The sequence below is a fragment of the Rutilus rutilus genome, assembly GCF_951802725.1.
Source record: "Rutilus rutilus genome assembly, chromosome: 8".
NCBI classification, from domain to species: Eukaryota; Metazoa; Chordata; class Actinopteri; order Cypriniformes; family Leuciscidae; genus Rutilus; species Rutilus rutilus.
This window is the reverse complement of record NC_140222.1, coordinates 28,376,122-28,401,098: the sequence shown is the minus strand read 5'-3', so window position 1 is coordinate 28,401,098 and position 24,977 is coordinate 28,376,122. Positions and strand designations below refer to the sequence as shown.

Here is a 24,977-nt window from a genome sequence, read left to right as displayed (position 1 = left end):
TAAAGTAAAACCATTCTTATCAGATTTTATTATCTTTTTTTCACCATAAGTTTCCCCACCCAATATTAAAATAATTCATACAGTCAAAAAATTTCAATTCAAGTACATCACTAAAGCAGTGTAAACTCTGACACATGAAATATTTTAATGCTAGAATTCATCACCCTTTGCAATGCCCACTGATTCATGTTCTGTTCAAAAGGGAATACAACCAAAAATCAACATTATTTAAGAATTTTAATTAAGACTAAGCATGTTACTCAATGTTTAGAGTAAATGGCGCAGAAATTCTCAAAGAGTTTCTTGCAATCCACAGCACTGTGCAGTAAGGCTTCAGGTCAACCAATGTAAAAAAACGCTACACATTTCATTACAATATCTTAGTAAAGACAATAGTAGCATGCCTTTAATCCATGGTTTCTGGACTTAGTCTTCCCATGAGCTGCTGTAATTGTCAGCAATAATATGATGTATTAGGTGATTGATGTCAATAAGTTTAGAATCCACTGGCACCAGTGTTACAAATTAGCTTATCGGTCAAGCTAGCCTTGTCAAAATATCCAATTAAACCGTAAACCGTATGGCCGTGAGGCAGAGACGTTCGAGGCAGATCGTGGGGGTTCCAGGCCTTCCGAATCCTTTTGTCAGCCTGACGTAGAACCTCTAAATCCCACCATTCAAAGCTTCTCACTGGAAGAAAATGAAGAAGAAAAAAGATGACTAACAGATATTATGATCTTATGCAGTGGTGGACAGTAACAAAGTATTTTTTACAAGTACATTTTTCAAGAATCTGCACTATAATCAAGAGTATTTTTATTTTTGGAAACTTGAACATTCCAAAGCATAATTTACATAATATACTTGAACATTAGGAAAAGTAATTTCCTAATGTTCAATTTTAATATTAACTATTGTATATATCGTTATGTATATTGTATGTTTATGCTATGTAATAAAAAAATACAAAAATGGTGTGCACATCCCAAACACCCAGATTGGGCGCAGGTGCAGGACAACTAAATAATATAGACAAAATAAAGAAGTGTGAAGTCCGCACACTGAAAATTACTGCTCCAAAAGGGTTTATTTTAGCAACGTTTCGACCCTCAGGTCTTCATCAGGCTCAATGTGAATGTAGTAATGAAGACAACTTTAAATAGACACAGGTGATCACCTTAATCAGGCACACCCAAGAAGTCATGTGACAAATACAAGTCATGTGACAAATACAAGTCATGTATGTCATGTGACAAATACAGCTCAAGTGACAAATCAAAAAAAAAATAAAAAAAAAAATTATATATATATATATATATATATATATATATATACACACATACATACATATACATATATATATATATATATATATACATATATATATATATATATATATAATATATACACATACATATATACATACATATACACATACATACACATATACATATATACACACATACATACTTTAAATAAGATAAATAATCATTATAAAAAAAAAAAAAAAAAAAGGAACTATAAAAATGGTTGATATTAAGCCATTTTTATAGTTCCTTTTTTTATATAATTATTATTTATCTTATTTAAAGTATGTATATGTGTGTATATGTGTATATGTATGTGTGTATGTATGTGTGTATATATGTATATGTGTATGTATGTATATATGTATGTGTATATATTATATATATATATATATATATATATATATATATATATATATGTATGTATGTGTGTGTATATATGTATATATATATATATATATGTGTATGTATGTGTGTGTGTATATATATATACTTTTTTTTTTTTTTTTTTTTTTTTTGGTCACTTGAGCTGTATTTGTCACATGACATACATGACTTGTATTTGTCACATGACTTGTATTTGTCACATGATTTCTTGGGTGTGCCTGATTAAGGTGATCACCTGTGTCTATTTAAAGTTGTCTTCATTACTACATTCACATTGAGCCTGATGAAGACCTGAGGGTCGAAACGTTGCTAAAATAAACCCTTTTGGAGCAGTAATTTTCAGTGTGCGGACTTCACACTTCTTTATTATGTTTATGCTATGTGTCACCACACATTTACAAACATTTAGTTTTTGCTTATTTTTACACTTGAATTATCAATAACTTTACTATTTTTTAGTATCCACCTTTTTCCTAACGGGTCTACTGCGTCTTAGATGACGAGTGGCACTTCTGGTTTAGGGAAGTTCCACTCAAAAAGACTGAACAAATCATTTCAAATCATAAGGTTGCGCAACAAATAATCCTTATCCGTCAGTTTGACTGAATGAGCTGTACAATTTCCTTCATTTTCTCATGTTCAGACTTCAAGAGAATAACGTAACGCTTGGTATTATAATATAGTGCCCTCGACTAATATTGGCAGCCGTGGTAAATATGAGGAAAGGCGGCTGTGAAAATAAAACTTGCATTGTTTATCCTTTTGATCTTTCATAAAATAAATAAATAATAAAAATCACAAAATTCTAACCTTCCATTGAAGTAAAACAACTGAAAGTGGGGGGCAAATCTCATTATGAAATAAATGTTTGTTGGCCACAACTATTGGCACCCAATTTTTGCAACATCCATTTCCCAAGTTTTGGGAAGTTACCCAACAATTCTAATCCCTATAAGCAGTGTTTGGAATGTTTCTAAAAGCACGTAAATATGATATTTATTGTCTGGGACAATGACGTAAATCACTTTGAATCATTATCACCCAGTTAATGAACCTTTTTGATTAAGGCAACTTATGTTACATAAGTGATATTTAACAAGTCCGTAATGTTGCTGCTGAAATATGTAGAGGTTTTGGCGTTACTCATTGCCTGTTTTTTTTGTAATTTGTTAATGCTTATACACTTTTTAATTTCCTTTCAATGTTGGATGGTTGAAGGGCGAGTAGAATAATATCATCTCATTGTACCCAATTTTTAAGAAAAATGCTTATTATAGCGTTCATGGAGCAAACCTTTCACTGGTTGTTTACAGTTTAACGGAAGCTACTCCCATAATCCGTGCAAAGCATCATAAAGAAGGCATAGGAAAAAGTTGGATAGGCCTACTGAAGTTACATTTTGTGATAGTTTTTGACAAGTTTTGGTAATTCAATAAAACGTTTACTTATTTGCAGATCAATAAATATTAAATATATGCACTAATTTTAATGAAGTAATATTTTATTAGGGTATCTGTACTTTTACTCAAGTACTTAATTTATGTACTTTGTCCAACAATGGTCTTATAGTAGGGGTGTAACGGTAAGCGTATTCGTATTGAACCGTACGGTACGAGGCTTTCGGTTCGGTTTTCAGTACGCATTTTCAAACCGAACGGTTCGTTGGACCATTTTTCCTGCCGACCAAAATTTCGTTATTTCAAATATAGGCGCGTTGCGTGTGGCAAGCGCGCTCATAAAGTAAGAGACGCTGGCGCGACCACAACATTATCCAACATCTAATGGCAAACGTAATGCAAGCGGAACGAAACTGAGCTTCTGAGTTATTGTGTGGTTGACGGACCGTTTATCAGTTTGGACCAAAGAAGAACGAGCTGATCTTGATCAAACGACACTGTTACTACACAGCGCTAATAAGAGATCCAGTAAAGAAATCATTTGAATTCGTCACTTAAGTAATAACATTGCTGCGAGATCTAGTGAGAAACATTCACATTTTTCTGTTATTAACGGATCAAACAGCGCGTGGAAACCAGGAAGAAACATTGTTCCATGAATGAACTATCCAGTGTCCACAGATCTGCAACATTTACCATGGATTTACTGTAGTAACACTAACTGCAACCATGGAAGTTTGGCAGGAATAGTAGGCTATTATGCTTTCAAGTAACATTACGTTGGTTTTATTTTGTCATTATGAGTAATTATGCTTCTAAGAAGAGTCTATTATAGCTCCATCATTGCTCAAAGTAAAAAAAAAAATCATACTTTTTATTATGTTAGTTTTAATAAAAATCTTTTTGCTGTATCGAAAACGTACCGAACCGTGACACAAGTGTATCGTATTGAACCAAACCGTGAATTTTGTGAACCGTTACACCCCTATCTTATAGTACATAATATTGCACAACAGTTACCTGTCTAGGTGAGCTAAGAGCTCTTGTAGCTTGAGGACTAAGCCGCGATGTTCATGAGGCCTGCTCTCTAATGCACTACTCAAGCGGCTCAGGTACGAGTCCAGCGTTCCAATCGATGGCGTCTCACCCGTGCCTAAACGAAAAACAAACTTGTTTCCCATTGCAATCATCTATCATGGTAATAGTTTTATGAGCACTATATTGTACTAACCTGGCAAGGGCACAGTGGCCAGGCTGCTGACCAGTGTCTGTTTGATCGCCTGTAGGTGGCGCTGTAGAGCCTGTGTGCGAAGCTCATCCTGGCCCAGCTCAGCTTCCAGTCGCTCTTTAGCGCTGAACATGTCGGCAATGTGCTTCTGGAGAACCGCATTCTGCTCTTCGTACTCCACGTTAGCCTTGCGCAGTCGTCGCAGCTCCGCTTCTCGCGCTGGGAATTGCGTAATTTTAAGAAAACAGCTTTCCACGTGGACGTTTACGGTTTGAACATAAAAACCCTAACTCACCTTTGTTTTGGTCTAGAAATTCTTCTGTGAAAATAGGGACGTCAAATCTGGTTGTAAGGTCCGAGTTCTGAAGGAAATCGTTTCATTATTTCAACAATGTCCACGTCTTCCAAGTATGTACTTCAGGAATGTGGTGGACACTAGGGCTGGGTAAAAAATATCGATTTCTCGATTTTAACCGATTCTCATTTTTACGAACCGATATCGATTCTTAAATCCCAAGAATCGATTAGTCATCTGTTTTCAGTTGATGAATGAATGTAACATTGTAGCGCGCATCGCATCCAATAATTCGCAATAAGTCTCAGATTGGAAATTACGTCCATTTTCTTACGAAATTCAAAACCTTAAATACCGTTTTGGCGCTGTGGCGTGAGATCGCTCTGGCGCAGCTCAAGAGCAGCAGCAGCGCGGAGCGCACGTGATCTTCTCTTCCGCCTTAATACCAGTTACCGCGCGAAACAAACATGAATGAGCATCTGAAAGTGTGTTAAAAGGTAGAGTACAACTTATCGAAATCCATATCATGTGACATGGAATCGCTCAATCAGTGTTTCAACCGTGGAAAGACGTCAGTAAATCAGCTTGTAAACAATGTCATGTAACGTCACATTTACCTCAGAAAAAACATATCCAATGACCATAAACTTGTTAGTCAGCTAGAAAAATGAACTGTAGAGTGGAGCATTTTGCTAAATATATGCACCATATTACATATTCATTATAATTTTTAATATTCTTCAATTTTTAAAGGGATACTCCACTTTTTTTGGAAATAGGCTCATTTTACAACTCCCCCAGAGTTAAACAGTTGAGTTTTACCGTTTTCGAATCCATTCAGCCGAGTTTCTGATATTCAGAAGAATATCAGTAACCAGACAGTTTCTGGTCTCATTGACTTCCATAGTAGGAAAAAAAATATACTATGGAAGTCAATGAGACCAGAAACTGTCTGGTTACTGATATTCTTCTGAATATCAGAAACTCGGCTGAATGGATTCGAAAACGGTAAAACTCAACTGTTTAACTCTGGGGCAGTTGTAAAATGAGCCTATTTCCAAAAAAAGTGGAGTATCCCTTTAATGCATGTTTGAATAAATCTGGCAGGTTTTTATGACAGACACCATTTAAATGTTTATATTTCATATAACTGTATTATTATAAAAAATAAATAAGTGTAATTTAAGTGTTTGTATACAAATCAGTTAATTTTTACCTTCAATATTATAGTAGGCTAATGAAGCCTAGTAGGCTACCACTGACTCCCATAGTTTACAGCATTAGTTAAGAGATTTGTTTTCCTTGAGAAAATTTGCCATGTATTGTAGCTGATATCCAAAATAATCAATATTGAATCGAATCGAAATCGAAATCGAATCGAATTGCAAGCTTGTGAATCGAAATCGAATCGAATTGTGAAATTTGTGTCAATACCCAGCCCTAGTGGAAACATTCAGGCTTTGTTTGTACACTTACCTTAAAACCAGTTGATCCTGAACTGTTGGCATTGATAATGACAGAAGTCACCTCTTCTGTAAAAAGAACAATAGGAAAATGCATTGCTCTAAAACTAATATTTGATTTTTAATAGCCAATTATAGCATACTTCACAAAAAAGGTAAATACAAAACAGACATGGGGGGGAAAAACAGAAAAGTACTCAAATAACAAAACAGAAAAGAAGCATTTTTACCTCTCTTTATTCTCTTGTCCTGAACTTTTGCACATGTGATCTGATAAGCTTCACTTTTCTGGTACTCCCTGAGTTCTCGTGCATACTGCATTTTGTCCCTTTCGGCTTCATCAAGGTAGCGCTGTAAACAAAATAGTTCCGTTTCATCAGAAGGATGATATTTCAGCTTAAATGGAAACAATTTGTCAGTCAATTCACAAAAATATATAATAATAATACCTGCTTATCATGAGGAGCCAGGCGGCTCCATTCTGCTCCGAGTCTCTTGGTGATTTCCGGGAAGGGAAGATCCGGGTGAACGGCTCGGATGTGTTCGCGTCTCTCATTCAGGAAACGTACGTAACCGGTAACCGGAGCCTTGGGGCCATTTGGTAAAACCTTCTTTCTCTTTTTCCCTTTCGGCCAACCTCGCTTCTTTACCGGCTGTGAAGTCGATTGGTTCTGTAATAAATCAATTCAAATAAATATGAATCAAATTTGGGAAGAATGTATTACGACAAATATGAGCGTGCTTGACCACAAAACCTTTTACGATGACTCAATTACATATTTGAAGTACTTGTTTTCTGTGATATGTGATGATCTTACCTCCTCCTGTGCCGAGTCATTGTGGTGAGAGTCTTTAGAAGCAGGAGCATCAGTTTGCTCTTGCTTTACACCACCCATAATATGAAAGTCAAGGAATTCTGGGACACAGAATTAAAGAGCATCTGTTTAGATTGGATTAAATACTTTCTTACCTAATTAATATGCATTGGTTGCGTCTAAGCAACAGTGAAGTTTGCACACTTTAAGATCACTATCAATCAACTAGCCTACATATTTGGGTAGCATGGTTGTTATAGATAACTAAAAACTGGTTTAAAAGCATTTCTCATTACTTGAAATAAAATAAACATTAAATGGATTTTTTTTCTTTTTCTTTTATCTCAACTAGCTTTTAATTTAGTTTAACTTGATGGACTAACACAATCTATAAAAATGAATAAAAACTATAGAAACATAAAAAACAAAAACTAATAAAAATGATAAAATTATTACAACTTTAACTAAAATGCTAAACATAAACATAATTAAAAATATATATATATATTAAGGAAAACTATTATAGTATCTCAATGATACTAAAATAACACTGTAGGGCAGCACATCCGCAAAATGTTGTCTAGATAGGCATCATTAATTTATATTTGGAAACACAGCCATTAACGTTATATAAATCGATTGTTGGGTTATTTGATACGTGTTTTGTTTACATAAAATATGTTAACGCGCGTGTGAGTTGGAGCTTTTTTGCTGCATTAATGTTTAAAAATTACTTCTCTCTGCATCACCGGTTATTATTATTATTAGCTAATGTAGCATAGTTGGCTAACTAGCCTCTGCTGAAGCTCAGCTGAATTAAATAAATCGTGTCTTCATTTCGAAAGTTTATTTATATATATTTATATCTATCTGTTTGTATTTATCAGTAACGTTCGTGCGGTTAATACACAAAATTCCCACTTACCTAAATTAGTGCCCGTTTTCTTAACTCAAACGCTAGCTCCGCCACAAACGTTGGTTTGATTGACAGTTCCTTGGTCGTTTTGATTGGTTTGTGGGTTTTGGTAGGCGGGGTCAACGGCAACGTGCTTCGTTTGCATTGCGCATGACTGGAAATAAAGTTGTTATTATGGACTACAAGAGCAAAACCGCATTCCAGCCCTGATAAGAGCATTTTCTGCTATGACTACAAAATTGTATTCAATTGTAGTGTTTGACTAGCCTACTAATTATTAAGTAAGCTTATAATACTGTTATGAATCAATACATTAAGTCGTATTTTCGCACAGGCACCCTTTATTATATCACCAACCAAACTTCTCTTTAAGTCAACTTCAACTTAGATGTCTCACATCAATTATTTTACTTGACTAGCATATTTCCTCTACTTTATTATAAGGTAGTTTTCAATCCTTGGAATTTAATGGGTTCGATTTTTTAAGGGAATGAAAAGGATTTCTATATTTTATTCACTCAATAGTCTACGAAAGCGATACGAATTCAGCACAAAAACACAGCACAATAAAAATAATATAATAATAAAATAAAAAAAACGCAGTGGAGTAGTCTACAGTTGGTTGTGCTATCAACTTCCATCATTGGCCATAATATCTGCAGGTTCATTTAAGAGGTTTGTTCAAAATTACTGATTCATCCAGTAATTAAACAAGTGAAGTCTTTATGAGTGAGTCATTGAATCATTCATTCAAACTTATGGGAAAAAATAATAATTTGAATTAATTAAATATTTTAAATAGACTGCAGCAAATAATATTGTATCAGAACCTGTTATTTAGTTTAGTAGTCTATTCAGATACGAGGGAGAATTGTGATCTCTGGTTTAAAAAAAAGCTATTCTTAATTTTCAGAATTGTGCAGCTCATTGAGAAAAACATCATAACCTCATGTGATAAGAAGGGGGAGATCAACTCATTAAATTCTTCTTCCAAAATAAATTTGAATCAGCAGTTGAAATTATTTCTCAGAATTCTTATATCAGAATACAACTACATGTTTAGGTAGCAACATGTTTAAAAAAAAAAAAACCCTCCAATGTCTATATGGGACCATCCTCAAAACAAAACCTTTTATAAAATGAAGAGTTTGTGCCACACACAATTCATAAATGTTGTTCATTGACCTTTAATGTGTCTGTCTTAATATTTAAGAAAAATAGTTTGGAAGAAACATGAAATATACTTAATATATAGGCTATATATATATATTAAAAAAACATATTTATTGAATATAAAAAAAATAAAAAAAAATAAGGCAAAAACGATTCATATTGTTTTAGTTACTGTAATCAGATACTCTTTTTATATGGTTCAATTGAATTAAAACACTTAATTTTTGACGTGTGGGAAAAGTTGCTCTCATGCCACTTTCCACATTTATGCTCTTCCTAGAATGTAACATTTCCACGAACACCTGCCTCCTCTCCTCTCCTTTCCTCTCCTCTCCTCTCCAATAAAGCGTCAGCTAGAGAATAAAACTGTCACATCCTAAGCATGAAGAGAGACTAAATTTAATTATAGTCAGGAAGGCCAAGCTAATTAAAAGGGGCTCGATGATGTTCAAGTCTCTCGTGGGAAGGCAGTCATTTGGCCAGTATTTCTGGTTATGCGCTGTTGTGTATGTTTATTCCAGCAAAGCCTGCAGTGTTCACCATCCAAGATGGCTGCGGGTGAAAGCAATAGCCGATCCTCGTGTCTAAACTTGTCTAATTCGGGGCCTCTTGGTAATGCACCGCCGAGCAACAGCGCCCATTCTTCACCCGCGAGCAACGGGGGATCCATGGGTGCAGCCGGGGGGATCAACCGGAGCGCGGGGAACTCGAATCCCCAGTCAGGGCCTGAAAACGGCGGAGGCGCCGAGTCTGCGGTGAGAAGCACGCCGAGCGCACAGAACCCTCCCCGGCAGCCGGTCGGTCAAAGCGGAGCGACTACAGGCGCTGCGTCAAACATGACGGCGACATCATCATCATCATCCTCATCCGCGTCTACCGCATCCGCGGACGCGTCCGCCGCCGTGCCCTCGCTTCCCAGCAGTCCGGCTTCGGTTTTGGTTTATCGAGAGCCGGTCTACAACTGGCAAGCTACAAAAAGTACAGTGAAAGAAAGGTTTGCATTTTTGTTTAACAACGAAGTGCTAAGTGACGTCCATTTTTTGGTTGGGAAGGGAATGGGAGTGCAGCGCATTCCAGCGCACAGGTAGGGATGAATAGCGGTATGTTTATATGTTTTATTAGAATCTTATTTTGTATATTGCTATAAAAAGCTTATGCCAAACTCTCCCGCTCGATTAATAAAATAAAGCATTTAATACGGCGAGGATACATCCATATTTAATCCTCAACTGGCCGTGTTTACAGCCCGATCCCGTTGCTCTTCGCAGATTTGCTCTCGCTGTGGGAAGTGCCGTCTTTGATGCCATGTTCAACGGTGGCATGGCAACAACGTCGACCGAAATTGAACTGCCAGATGTGGAACCGGCTGCATTTCTAGCCCTTCTCAAGTAAGAATGGGCCGCGTAATGCTTCGCTGCACGCTTAATGCTCTGTCCTGCTCTTCTGTGTGTTGACCCCTGTTGTCGTAACGTCCTTCAGGTGCCCTCTGTCATTGAACTGCAGTCGGCAGACCCTTACAAACATTTATCATGGGATAATAATACACCAGTGGTTTCCACCGATATATCATACACAGTTAGTTACTGTTGCTACTAATCTCCTACTACAACAGTGCGAGAAGCTTTTGGATTCTTTGTTAGTTTTTAGTTTTAAACGATTGTGTTAGCTATAACTATGATATTTTGGTGGAAATCATTACCATGGTAAATGTTTGTCAAGGGAAAATGAACCAGAATTTAAAAATAGACACTGTGGCCAGAAGTAGTCTCATACTACTATTAAACAGGGATCAATATATGTATCACTATCAGTCTATTTATATCTGTCTGCCCAATGTTCTGATCGATATAGTCTATCGTTTTGACTCTATCTATCTGTCTGTCTGTCTATCTATCTGTCTGTCTTTCCGTCTGTCTGTCTGATAGCTTGGTTATATGTCTTTCTGTAAATCTGTCAGTCTATAATTGTTCTTTTCCCTTTTGCAAATACAGATTTTTATACTCGGATGAAGTGCAAATTGGACCAGAGACCGTTATGACCACACTGTACACAGCCAAAAAGTACGCAGTACCTGCACTCGAGGCCCACTGCGTCGAATTCTTGAAGAAAAATCTACGTGCTGACAATGCATTTATGTTGCTTACCCAGGTAATCACAGGGGCTTGTGTCCGATTTCATGTTCACACTGGAACTGACATATCGAACGCCACCTTTGTTTCAAGTTTGTTCTCCCGGCCGTCTTGAGTTCCCATGTTTGACAGCTCCCTTTCAAATTCTAGCAAACAGAGCCTGGAGCTTTCTGAGTGTGTTTGTTGTCTGCTTTTTGTGCACAATCTATTATAGATTACATGAAAACGTGGTTCCTTTTGCTTTCAGGCACGGCTTTTTGACGAGCCCCAGCTGGCTAGTCTCTGCTTAGAAAATATCGACAAGAACACGGCTGATGCACTAGCCGCCGAGGGCTTCACAGATATTGACCTTGGTATTGCTTTTAAGTATCAACTGCTCAAATATCACAACAAAATACAATCACAAAAGTGAGTTCGAAATAGAGCGTTTTATGTTCCCTCCTGTGCAGACACGCTCATGGCAGTCCTGGAGAGAGACACGCTGGGTGTGCGGGAAGTGCGTCTCTTCGTGGCTGCGGTTCGTTGGGCGGACGCTGAGGCCCAAAGGCAACAGTTACAGCCCACGCCGGAGAACAAGCGTAGAGTGTTGGGAAAAGCGCTTTCCCTTATTCGCTTCCCGCTCATGACTATTGAAGAGTTTGCGGCAGGTAATTTCCATTGGTTTTACCTTGATGTCGGTTTACCCTCTAATAAAAGTATTTGTATTGTGCCAATTATTACATTATGAAACAAATTTCCTGAACGCTTTTCTGAAAAGTGGATCTGCAGTATTTCACTTGCCAGGTCGAAGTCGGCAACCTTTTTGTCACGAAGTGCCAATTTTAAGTTTCTTAGTAAATCACCCCCACCCCGCAAATTTAACGTCAAAGAAAGCAAGATATGAGCTTCATTGTATTGATCATTAGCTAATTTCAAGATCAAAGACCCCAACTGGAGAGAGAGAGAGCATCATCAGCACTGGTAAGATAATTTAGTGTCACTACCCCAGGGCTTGACATTAACATCCGCCAACCCGTGTAACGCAGTCACTCTTACTAGCCACTTTGGCGGGTTAAACTTTAGAATATATACATTTTTCAATTGTAATATTTTAAAAAGGCATCTTAAACAATAAATTAAGTTCAATGTAGTGTTGTCGAAAAGAAACAAATTTGATATATTGATACTGAAATCCTCTGTATCTGAAACGCTTCCAATGGGTAATTTTCAACAGGATAGATACACGATACCAGCTGCGCTTTCTCGCTCTCTCATCTCTCCGTCAAAGCGAGTTGACACACAAACCCGCCTTCCCTCTCTCACTCATTTCATTTGCTCTGGATGAATATTGTTGGTGTTGCAGGGCTTGAATTTGCCGTGGGATTGCGCATAGTTTTACTCATTCCCGCAGATTTTGTGTCCCGCATAAAGCCATCTTGAGTTTGTTTTCGCTGCCTTATTGCACTTCAACAGTACACACAAAATAATGTTAAAATGCCTGTCTTGGCGAGCATTCACGTAAACACAGTCAGTTATGTTTTAAGTGAATGTAAAGTTGAGAAAAAAACGCATGTGTAACAAAGGGATTGGATCGGATTTGCGGCAGTCTGCGCCGCGTGCTGCAGTAGCGTTGTCATATCTGGGTACCGGTAGCCGTTATAACAAGCTCTCGCGTGTTTAGTTTTTACCATGTTAGGAGGAGTACAATTTATATTTGTGCCTTCAACAATCAGATGCATTTTGTCCAGTTTCATCTGTAATATGAAAAAATGCCCTCTCTTTCTGTCTTTTCACGATTGGATAGCTATACGATCAAAGAAAACACATGAAGTGACCAGGTACACATGAACGGAGTCAGTCCACATGCATCAGTCAATTTGATGTAGTCAGTAACTTGTGTGCTCGTGATGTGCAGTGGTCGCGCTAATAGTTCTATCAGAGCTTGACTTGCGCAGTTTAATTCGAACACTTAAATATTATTTATAACTCCTAACTTAATAAAACAAGCTGTGTTACTATGAGGAATGATTACCTCAAAATGTACAGGGTGGGCCATTTATATGGATACACCGTAATAACATGGGAATGGTTGGTGATATTAAAGTCCTGTTTGTGGCACATTAGTATATGTGAGGGGGCAAACTCCTCAAGATGGGTGGTGACCATGGTGGCCATTTAGGAAGTTGGCCATCTTGGATACAACTTTTGTTTTTTCAATAGGAAGAGGGCCATGTGACACATCAAACTTATTGGTAATGTCACAAGAAAAACAATGGTGTGCTTGGTTTCAACGTAACTCTATTCGTTCATGAGTTATTTACAAGTTTCTGACCACTTATAAAATGTGTTCAATGTGCTGCCCATTGTGTTGGATTGTCAATGCAACCCTGTTCTCCCACTCTTCACACACTGATAGCAACACCGCAGGAGAAATGCCAGCACAAGCATCCAGTATCCGTAGTTTCAGGTGCTGCACATCTCGTATCTTCACACCATAGACAATTGCCTTCACATTATGGGTGCCAGGTCCGAGCATTCCTAGATGAACAGTTTCCTGGAAAGTGGATTGGTCGTCGTGGGCCAGTTGAATGGCCCCCAAGGTCTCCCGATCTGACCCCCTTAGACTTTTATCTTTGGGGTCATCTGAAGGCAATTGTCTATGGTGTGAAGATACGAGATGTGCAGCACCTGAAACTACGGATACTGGATGCCTGTGCTGGCATTTCTCCTGCGGTGTTGCTATCAGTGTGTGAAGAGTGGGAGAACAGGGTTGCATTGACAATCCAACACAATGGGCAGCACATTGAACACATTTTATAAGTGGTCAGAAACTTGTAAATAACTCATGAACGAATAAAGTTACGTTGAAACCAAGCACACCATTGTTTTTCTTGTGACATTACCAATAAGTTTGATGTGTCACATGGCCCTCTTTCTATTGAAAAAACAAAAGTTGTATCCAAGATGGCCGACTTCTAAATGGCCACCATGGTCACCACCCATCTTGAGGAGTTTGCCCCCTCACATATACTAATGTGCCACAAACAGGTCTTTAATATCACCAACCATTCCCATGTTATTACGGTGTATCCATATAAATGGCCCACCCTGTAGATCTGTATGCAGGTGCTAGGTATGAATTAAATGCGTATACCTCTTTCTCTTTTGCTCACGTGCCAGCGATTACCCCTCCACTTGCTAAAGGTTGCCGACCACCGGTCTAAGCTAACAGAATTCCTGAGTTGCAATAGCCATAGCACTAAACCTCGTGAATGTTTGCGATAGGTCCGGCTCAGTCTGGTATACTCACAGACCGGGAGGTGGTGAGTTTGTTCCTGCATTTTACGGTCAATCCGAAACCACATGTGGAGTTTATTGACCGGCCTCGCTGTTGCCTCCGTGGGAAAGAGTGCAGCATTACACGTTTCAGTCAGGTGGAGAGCCGCTGGGGCTACAGCGGAACCAGTGACCGCATCCGGTAAGCGTGTTTTTAAAACGGACTGAAAAAGTGATGTTGAAAGGGAACATGTGAAGTTGATTCTACCCATTTTATTTATCTGATATAGGGGAAATGCTAATAACTGTTGTGCGCAGGTTTTCGGTGAACCGCAGAATATTCGTGGTGGGATTTGGGCTCTATGGGTCCATACATGGTCCAACTGACTATCAGGTCAACATCCAGGTGAGAAGCAACAATTTCAATCATTTTAATTCCAAGTCCATGAATCTTGGTTCTTGGCTAGAATAGGCTGCAATAAAAAAGCAGATTTTATGCTGCAAAACTTGCTGTGCAATGATTTTTTTGTTTTGTGCTTAAAGCTTTGTACTCAGAAGTGTGAAAATGTGGCGGTAGGCAAGTGGTAACGGTGCATGTTTTCCTCTAATGTAGATCATACATACAGACAGCAACACAGTTCTCGGTCAGAACGACACGGGCTTCAGCTGCGATGGAACAGCCAGTACCTTCCGAGTCATGTTCAAGGAGCCTGTGGAAATTCTGCCTAGCGTCAACTACATTGCCTGCGCCACCCTCAAGGTGAAACAGTCTCAGAATTAGAGTTTGCTTGTCTATTAGCTTCTAGGTATTTTATGTGCAATTATGCTATTGTAAATGCTACATGTATCTGACATCAAATCATGGTTCATTATGTCGAAATCCAGTAATTTCAAGAGGAATCTGCATGAAGGGGTGTTCGCATGTGGATGAATGATGTCCCGAAGCATATTTTGCATTGGGTTCAAGTTTGTCAAGCGAATTTGCTGTGTTTGGTTTGATTTCTGTCTGAGTTGTGCTTTATATATTGCTTAAGTTCTGCACCCTTAGATCCCTTAAACCCCTCTGTTACTAAAGAATAAGCTGAATTACAAAGAATAATTTACAATATACTTAATTTAATCATTCATATTTCATGAATTTGAAATGAACTTTTGATGGGTTCATGCTTTTGCAGGGACCAGACTCTCATTATGGGACCAAAGGGATGCGTAAAGTCACACACGAAGCCCCCGCTACTGGTACCAAGACCTGCTTTACATTCTGCTACGCTGCAGGCAACAACAACGGCACTTCCGTAGAGGATGGACAAATCCCAGAGGTCATCTTCTACACATAATGACCAAGCGGAATCATCTCACGATTGAGGACTCTTGCATTGCATTTTGTGGCCAATTCACTGGTCTCTGTGTAGACCGGCGACCAAATACTGATCTCTCATTTCTAAAGGCTTTTTGTTTTTAAGATTTGAAGCATGAGAATTCAGTCCTTCAAAGTGTACTTAGGGTACAGTTTCTGTTTCATCCCAAGTAGCACCTCATAGTACCACTTCGATGTTATGACCAGCCAATGTCATTGCTAATTAATGAACAAATAGCTGAACTCAGTCATTGCAATGATCTACTACAGGTACAGTTCAGTAACTCTATAGAAGGCAACTTTCTTCCATTTGTCCGTTTATTTGAATGTTGACAACGTGTTTCTTTTGATCCCATGTTTGACCCTTGATTGTTCAATGATTATCAGTCCTTCAAAACGCACTGATGCACTTCAGTTCCAGGAGCAACAGCAAGTTTGGGGAAAGTACACTACATCTTGATTAAGACTTTAAATCAGTGTAAAATTGACTGTTATGTACCCGTTTTGAGTGGCCTGCACCCCTTGATAGAGGTGAAACTTGATTTCTTCAATGGCAGTGTGAACAGTAGATGTTTATGTTTTACCATAGTTGCCCATCTTGTTAATAGCGATAAACCACAAGAGCACTTGCATTCACAATGCCACTATGTATAAAATCTTTAAAGTATTGACTGCAGTGAAATACTGAACACATTTCTGTTACAGAATTTGCATATTTTCTTGAGATGTTGATATAAGGAAGATGAACAGGAAACAGCTTCTTGAATGTACCAATGCTTACCTTGTAAGCGCTGTAAATATAATGTCCTTGTCTTGTTTCTGTATGTTTAATTAAAGTCTGCACCCCTAGTTTGGGTCACAATGGATCAATTTATGCAGAATGCACAATAGCTAATACTAACAATTTAATAATTTTAAGTGGCAGTTACTTATGCAAAACTTGGTAGAATGCTCTTTTGACGACTTGGTCTTTACTGAGCAAAAGTAAAAAGTCGAATCTTGGGTTTCTTCTTGAAAGTCTGTAGGTCTTTTTGCCCACCAAGTCAGACTGCTTTGAAACTAGAGCACCTGTCATATTTGCCTATTCTTGTTCCAATGACATTAAATATGTACTAATAAAGTGATTGCCTTGGCAGGCCATGGAGTTAAAGTTGACATGCAATCGGTCAACTTTGACTAATGGACCTTAAAATAGACAGCATGTTTTACATGGCAAAAAAAAAAAACAAAAAAAAAAACACTGGAAGGGATAGAACTGAAATCCTAAAAGGCATGCATTATTTTTTAAATGTAAATCAAAGACAGCTTATAATAACCCTGAATTTATAAATGCACACAACAAGGTGACTACACATTATACCTGCATGATTTCTCACTTCAGCATATAAAAACAACGACTTAAAGAGACACTGAATTGCTGATCAAATATGCTTTATATTTCAGTTATGCAGTGAAAGGCTTCCAAATTTCCAGAAATACACCAACTTGGAGGTAGATTGCTAATATTTTTCAATATAACAAGTACAGAATATCCATGTTAGTATACATGTTATGTACACAGTACATAAATTGTAAAATATATAGTTTAAATATACATTTTCCAATTCATTACATTTGAGTTTTAGCACAAAACATCAACTTGAAAGTCCACTAGGAACTGAGAAAAGCCACCGTTAGCCTGCTGGTCCATAATTAAGATGCATGCATAGTGCAATCTTACAAACAATGGTCATTTTTAATGTTTTAGGTCATTTAAACAATCTCCTAGTGTTCTTGTCTGGTCCCTCTATATGAGGGAGAAAGAGGAATGCAAATCTACAATTTGTCTAAGTAGTTGTCTAAAGCTGGAATGCCTTCTTTGAGCCCCTTGCGTTTTCGTGTGTCAGCCACAACCTGGGCAGGTTTAGTGTTAGCTTCCATAGGGTCTCCAGGCAGGATCTGCCAATGGTCAAACACACACTGTGGGAAAGCCTGGCCGGATGTGTTGGAGCGAAGGTCAGCTGTGAAACCTGTGTAAAGATGACCGTTTAAGGCTTTGTAACTTTAAATGCGTTGAAGAGAGAAGACAACAAAGAGGTCTTTATGCTTCACTCACCAAATGACTCGTTGACGGGCAGGTAGGCTTTGACCACAAACATAGGTGTTCCCATAACCTGTGACTCCTCAAATACAAGCCCACGTTTCCTGTTCAGTACACCATAGATTCCACCAACAACTGACTCTGGGCACTGTAGATGGATGGAAGGAAGTAAGGTTGTACAATTTTGACAAGTATGTTAAACACCAAAAGGAAAACTAGGCTTTCACGTGTGAACCCCTTGCATACCTGAATCTCCACCAGGTACACAGGCTCAAGAAGTCTGGGCTCAGCTGTGAGCTGACAGGCATAAAGCACTCTGCGAGCTGTGGGAATGATCTGGCCACCACCACGGTGGATTGCGTCAGTGTGCAGGGTCACATCATGAACATCAAAACGAACCCCACGCAAGTTCTCCTCGCACAAGACTCCCTAAAAAGCAGAACACTTTTATAAACTGCATGACTCAAACAACTAAACCAAGAATGTCTTGCTCCAGGAGGGCCATCTTCTTGCAGAATTTAACCCCAATAAACACCAGCTAATCAAGGTCTTCAGGACTCAGAGTACTAGGAAGGTGTACAGGAGCAAAACTCTTCAAGAAGGTGGCCTTGGGCCTTCAAGAAACAGGAGAGGACACTCTTGATTAAAAACGTGTGGCATTTAAATTAGCTTTCTTACCTCTTTAGTGGCCCATTGAAATCCAGCCACCACACTATCCTTGATCTCATTCAAGTACTGGACTCCCTTGGTCACGTCCACCAAGAGGTTGGGCCCAGTTCCATCAGGGCCAAAGCACCAGATCTTACGAGCTTCTGTGACTTCCCACTCGTACTTATCAGCAAGGTAACGGGCACGGGCCTTCATCTCCTGCCTAGCAGTGACCTCACCCTTATCAATATCTTCAGGAAGACCCTCAGACAGAGGACGGGCTTTCATGAAGAGACGATTGTGCTTATTTGGGGACTTAGAAAGGCACATTTGTTTGGACTCATCACTGACAGTCTCTCTGTAGGAGACAACTGGATCTGATTTCTGCAAAGCAAAAGCAGCTTATTAAAGACTGTTATGAATATTATATTGCTCCAATTGTGCTCAGAATAAGTCAATTGTACCTTGAGGGGAATGCAGGCATGGTCCTCTTCAAGGTCCTTCAGACAAATCTCCAAATGAAGCTCACCAGCTCCTGCAATGATATGCTCACCAGACTCCTCAATGATGCACTGCACCATGGGATCTGACTTGGCCAGACGCTTCAACCCTTCCACCAGTTTAGGGAGATCAGCAGGGTTCTTGGCCTCTACTGCCACTCTCACCACAGGACTGACACTGAACTTCATCACACGCATGTTGTGGGCTTGCTCGAAAGTTGTGATTGTTCCGGTCTTTACCAAAAACTGATCCACACCTACCAGACCCACAATGTTACCACAGGGCACATCCTCAATAGGCTCGACATAGCGGCCCATCATCAGAATGGTCCTGAAAGACAAAAACAGCAAAGTCATTTACAATCTTAACTAGTAGTTCTTTTCGGTGACAGAACAGTTGCTCGTTTAAAAAAAAAGAAAAAGAAAAAAAACCACCAACCGTTGAATGGGTTTGATGTAAAGATCCTCCTTTTTTCCAGGAGTGAAGTTTGGCCCCATTATGCGAACCTTCTGGCCACTGGACACAGAGCCAGAAAAGACACGACCAAAGGCATAGAAACGACCTTTGTCAGTGGTCGGAACCATCTTCGAGATGTACATCATGAGAGGTGCTTTGGGATCGCAGTTCTTGATGCCTGAGAAAACCGAAGATTTGGACTATAACCAACCTTGAAAATGGTTCATTCTAGAAGAAATGCAAGCAGTTCCTAGCACAACATACCCATGGCAGCCTCATCATCTCCAGGTCCTTCATATAGCAGCTCACAGCGGTATTTCTGTGCAGTAACTGGTGAGGGCAGGTGGATTGTGATCATCTGAAGTAAAGCCTCTCCTGCCGGCAGCCAGCGACGCATCACAGCCTTTAGCAGGGGCTTGCCCTCCTTCTCCTTGTCTTCAGCATCTAACTTAATGTCCAGCTTCTCAATTAGCTTAGCAATTTCCTCCTTCTTGAAGTTCATGACGGCATCAAATACCTACAGTGGGAAAATTTAGAGCTCCATATAATTTCTATATGCACATGGCAGACAAATCAATGTCGAGTTAACAACAGCCATATCAGACTGAGATTTTTCATCAAGAAAATCAGGTCAAAGTGAAGAATTAAAAAAATCATCATTAATGGCTTGAATAACAAATATAACATTGCTACTCAGTGCAGATTACTCACTTTGAAGATCGGGTCCAGGATCAGTTGAGCAAAAGTCCTGGGAAGCTTCTTGCCATCCGGTGAGTTGGGAGACTTGCTGAACTTGCCAGTAGCAGGGTCAAAGTACCTGCAAGCAATGGCCACAAGTGTTACATAAAGAAAATCTACATTACATTCAGTTGTGTTCTGTTGGGTCATCCTTTCACACCTGTCTCCCCAAAGCTTCTTCATCATGTCCTCCACCTTCTTGCAACGCTCAGCTGGTCCCAGCTGGGCTTCACCCTTGGCAGCAAACTTCATCACGTACATCTCAGCAAACTGCTTCAAAGTGAAGGCCCATCCATGCAGTCCAGATCCAAAGCCAACAGTACCAATGACTGGATCAATCTAAGAGCAGGATGTTAAAAATTAGAAGACTTAGAAATATTTAGTCAATCTTAAATTCAACCCAGAGAGAGAGAGAGAGAGAGAGAGAGAGAGAGAGAGAAAGAGAGAGAGAGAGAGATTACAAGAATAAGTTATTTTACATTTTTAAAGGCCCCATGAGGCACTCACCATAATGCTGCCCATGGGTCCATGCTCATCCTCGCCATAGGTGGAGATAATCACATTGACATTCTCAACAATGCGCTGGAAGGTCTGGTAAAGCTCTTCAGGGCCCAGCTGCAGCTCCAGCAGTGCACGGTCCATCTTGTTCATCATCAATACTGGCTTTATCCTCTCACCAATAGCTTGTCGTAGCACAGTCTCTGTCTGCACGCACACACCTGCAAGGACAGCGATTTTTGACATTTCAATAAATATTCCACAGATTCAAGCAACATTTCAGAATGTCAGTGATGATTAATCCTCTAATAGCATCAACCCTACAGTCCAGTATTACCAAAACACCACCATTTTAACATCACAATGACAATTTATGCACTTACCAGACACGCAATCTACCACCACCAATGCTCCATCTGTGACACGCAGTGCAGCTGTAACCTCTGAAGAGAAGTCAACATGCCCAGGGGAGTCGATCAGATTAATAAGGAAGCCTAAGCCATCTTTGCATTGCTTAATGAAGGCCATATCATTTTGACTGAGCTCATAGTACAAGGAGATGGCACTGTGGGGGAAAACAGGGATGAAATCAATCAATCTCTCAGTGTTCACGCACACAAGCATTTCATTCTCAATGTTTGTACATCAGCATTTAGACATTTAGGTGTAACGATATCGAACGGAAATGTTAAAACTCACATGGACTAGAATGAAAATGTTTAATACTCACGTGGACTTGATGGTGATGCAACGCTCCTGCTCGTCCTTCCTTGTATCCGTGAATCGGGTTTCACCAGCACGGGCTCCGGCGATGATACCAGCTTTTGACACCAGCGAGTCAGTCAAAGTGGACTTGCCGTGATCAACGTGCGCAATCACAGACATGTTACGGATGTTAGACTTCTTGTCCATGATGCCACGGATCTGGTCTACTGTGAAGTTCACCTAGGGATGTGAAAACGGGTAAAATTCTAAATAAAGGTACATTTCTAGTTTAAAATAAGGATGTTTTCCTAAATGGGCACTCGGTCCCAAAAGTATTAATGGTTTTGGACGATATACTGACCTACCTACCAGCCTAAATTAATGAAGGCATTAACTGTAACAGTAAAGCCATGTGATATTTCATTCCTTAGTTGCATCACAGCATGTGAAATAATACAAACATTTATTCAGTAGTGGCTGTTTTATCAGTAAAATGTTTATTGTGAATTTAGATGCACCTTTATTATGATGTTTTTAAAGTGACTTTAACACTTGGCAAATAGCCCAAGTGATTTCAAAAGTGTTGCATCATTGAGGGGATATTTTGAATGAAATTCCAGAAGACCGATATTATATCATAGTTATTCACCTTAAGAGTACATTTAAATATTTCTTTTAAATCTAATCATCTTGTGCAAAACTTTTACTTGCAAAATCAAAAAATACTTAATCTCCAAGGTATTACTGCAGAACAACGTGTCACTTTGGGCAGGTATTACAAAAACTACAATGTCTGCATTGTATGAGCATTATTTTGCTGACACCATTTAAACAGACCTAAGAACAGGGCTCCAGACTAACTTTTTTTATTAGGAGCGCTGTAGCCCCTGACTTAAAATTTTAGGAGCGCAAGCAGAAAATTTAGGGGCACACCTTCACATTTTCCCCCTAAATAACTATTACAGACAAATGCTTTGATAATAAATAGATTAAGCGTACAGAAATTATGGTGCAATTTTATTTTAAGATCACAGGGCTCCAGACTAACATCTGAGGGCCGCGGCTCTAAGTTCTACAGAAAGTATTTGGTAGCACTGTGGGATGACAAAGCACTGAGATAAATTTGAGGTGTATAGATAAAGTTAAATTTAATTATTATCCTTCATAATGTCTTAATATTATTTCAAAAGCAAAATGAGTGACAAAATAGATATTAGGGAGTGAAAATAGCCAATAAGCACCCTCAGCAGCTGTTTACAATGGTAATTTAGTCTTCTTTTAAAAAAAAAATAAGTGTGAGTTTTCCTACTTCTTGAAACTTTCAGTTTTATAAATAGAGACAATCTTTAAAGGATGAACAAAACTGTTTTGGTCGACACATTAAAAAAAAAAACATTTTAATAGGATATAGTTTTGAAGTGCTGTAAAAAGATGTGTAGGCTACTTTCATAACCACAGTATACCATAGTTATAGTTATGCCTGGTTCAGAATACGCAATTTTTTTGTCTGTTACTATAGTCAATGTATCAGATTACACGATTTCGACTCCTAAAAATCTTGTCATGTCCTGGACAAGAAACATTGTCAGACTACACATTGCTTTACAACCAGTCATCTCGAGCCGTCTCACACACATATTCACTCGCACATGTACACACGCACTCACTCACATACACGCACATAGACTAACGCACGCACGCACGCACACACTCACTCACTCACTCACTCGCGCACACACTCTCTCACTCTCTCTCTCTCGCTCGCTCGCTCGCTCACTCACTCACTCACTCGCGCGCGGGCGCACACACACACACTCATTCACTCGCGCGCACACATACACTCATTCACTCGGAACCCTTCATGGAGGACCGTTAAAAAATTAAACATGCTAGTCTTCTTGTCGTGATGTCGTAAACAAAGCATCGCAGACGCGACGTCGGTTGTCGCCCACTATGAACGAGATGAAATTTACTGGTCGCACATGTGCGACTGGATGTAAAATTTAGTCGCACACTCTCAAATTTTGGTCGCAAAATGCGACCATTTGGTCGCAGTCTGGAGCCCTGTAAGAATCAATAATGCTAACAAAATCAGAGCAACAAAGCTAAGCAGCACAGTGGGTAAAAAGTGATATAGGTTCACAATTTCTCTACAAGCTAACAATGAATTAGAAATAATCAATTCATCTAACAATTCTTTTCATCAGTAACTGTCCATATAATTTTCTTAACTAAGCAGGAGTTGAATGAAATGAGCCACTTCTGAAACACTTATCAGCATGTGCACAGCATTCTTAATGTTAAGTAAAATTCAGTGACTCCAAGCACTTAAATCGTAACAAAATGTTAAAGTTTAGAAGGTTATAAATGCATACATGAAACATTATCATATATCGACTTACCATTTTGCCTGATGTTTTTGGATTCGTTTAACGGCGAACCCAGTTTATTTTACACCGCCAACCACGTTGAGACACAGACAGGAAGAGACAGATGACGTCAATGTTCATAAATATATATCAACCGCGCGCCGTACGTAGTGTACGTAATGACGTCGGGGCATTTCTCAAATTTAAAGGTGTAGAATCTGTTAATCGCTCCCTGACAAAGATGACAGAAAAGTTATTTTTATTTTTAATGGTCGATCGAGATGGAGTTTTAATGGCCCGTGCTGATAGTTAAATCTGGCGGCAGGGTATACAATGCCGATGAAATATAATTTATTTCTTAAATAACAAAGGAGCTTCTCATGAAAGTGCTACAAAAATGGTTGCTTATTTTACACACTCAGAATTCACTATATGTATATATGGAAATTGATAATTTAAATGTTTTGCTTAAACTGTTTCCTTCATATTTAGGCCTATTCAGAATAAAATGGGCATTCGAACAGAAGGTGGCGCCTCATCACTACATTCACTGTTGTAATTTCCCCAAAGTCTTGCATTCTGTTTTACACTTCTTTTTTCCCCCAACAAAACACACGTAACATATCGAAAAATACAAATGTAAAACATTAAAATGTGACTCTTGTCTATATCTTTTTCTCGTTATAAAAATAGCATCTAGCCCAGGGGTGGGCAACTTCGGTCCTGGAGGGCCACTGTCCTATACAGAGTTTAGCTCCAACCCTGAAAAAAATCACCTGCCTGTAATTTTCTAGTAATCCTGAGGACCTTGATTAGCTTGTTCAGGTGTGTTTGATTAGGGTTGAAGCTAAACTCTGTAGGACAGTGGCCCTCCAGGACCGAAGTTGCCCACGCCTGATCTAGCCTATGTTAATTTGAATTCCACGTAACATAGCCTATTAAATAAATATTCAACATTAATACATTTTTTTTTTCATTTTCCAAATAAAATAATGGACTAGACTAAACGAGAAACTTTGAGTGACAAATCCCTCAAAAAATATGATGTTATTTTTTTAATTTTCACCATAAAGGGTTGGAAATTGGATTGTACTCTGACATGTCTGACTGATTTTTTATTTTATTTTTAATACAGCTTGCCTCGTATATCTGTTCTTATTTACCCCTCAGAATAAAATGACCAAAAGAAGTTGAAAAGTAGAACAAGAAACAAAAAAGAACAAAGAAACAAAATGATTTTCTTCACCTTTTGAGTACTAA

General features: G+C 38.8%; 3 protein-coding genes across 6 annotated transcripts; 1 reads left to right on the top strand and 2 right to left on the bottom strand.

Moving 5' to 3' along the window:
- hmg20b (high mobility group 20B) lies at nucleotides 1–7,918 on the bottom strand. The gene is made up of 9 exons (XM_084415919.1): nucleotides 7,818–7,918; nucleotides 6,896–6,993; nucleotides 6,527–6,748; nucleotides 6,308–6,428; nucleotides 6,091–6,146; nucleotides 4,615–4,681; nucleotides 4,323–4,538; nucleotides 4,112–4,244; nucleotides 1–690 (listed from the first exon to the last, which is right to left on the bottom strand). The coding sequence occupies exons 2-9, from the start codon at nucleotides 6,971–6,973 to the stop codon at nucleotides 678–680; spliced, it is 906 nt and encodes a 301-aa protein (XP_084272045.1). The 5' UTR covers nucleotides 6,974–6,993; nucleotides 7,818–7,918; the 3' UTR covers nucleotides 1–677.
- A 1,342-nt stretch (nucleotides 7,919–9,260) lies between these two features.
- btbd2a (BTB (POZ) domain containing 2a) lies at nucleotides 9,261–16,571 on the top strand. 4 transcript variants are annotated; one of them, XM_084417693.1, is made up of 9 exons: nucleotides 9,261–10,065; nucleotides 10,250–10,369; nucleotides 10,973–11,129; nucleotides 11,358–11,463; nucleotides 11,560–11,757; nucleotides 14,375–14,567; nucleotides 14,684–14,771; nucleotides 14,979–15,125; nucleotides 15,541–16,571. In XM_084417693.1, the coding sequence occupies exons 1-9, from the start codon at nucleotides 9,476–9,478 to the stop codon at nucleotides 15,700–15,702; spliced, it is 1,761 nt and encodes a 586-aa protein (XP_084273819.1). In that variant the 5' UTR covers nucleotides 9,261–9,475; the 3' UTR covers nucleotides 15,703–16,571. The 4 variants fall into 4 exon arrangements, with proteins under 4 accessions (XP_084273819.1, XP_084273821.1, XP_084273820.1 ...); XM_084417695.1 differs by having other exon boundaries at nucleotides 9,305–9,975; XM_084417694.1 differs by lacking the exon at nucleotides 10,250–10,369 and having other exon boundaries at nucleotides 9,367–10,065.
- A 565-nt stretch (nucleotides 16,572–17,136) lies between these two features.
- Nucleotides 17,137–24,430, bottom strand: LOC311296039 (elongation factor 2b-like). The gene is made up of 13 exons (XM_084417692.1): nucleotides 23,751–24,430; nucleotides 21,374–21,588; nucleotides 21,027–21,208; nucleotides 20,653–20,864; nucleotides 20,306–20,484; nucleotides 20,119–20,224; nucleotides 19,672–19,924; nucleotides 19,390–19,585; nucleotides 18,915–19,281; nucleotides 18,481–18,834; nucleotides 18,049–18,231; nucleotides 17,818–17,950; nucleotides 17,137–17,731 (listed from the first exon to the last, which is right to left on the bottom strand). The coding sequence occupies exons 1-13, from the start codon at nucleotides 23,751–23,753 to the stop codon at nucleotides 17,538–17,540; spliced, it is 2,577 nt and encodes an 858-aa protein (XP_084273818.1). The 5' UTR covers nucleotides 23,754–24,430; the 3' UTR covers nucleotides 17,137–17,537.
- Nucleotides 24,431–24,977: the final 547 nt, after the last annotated feature.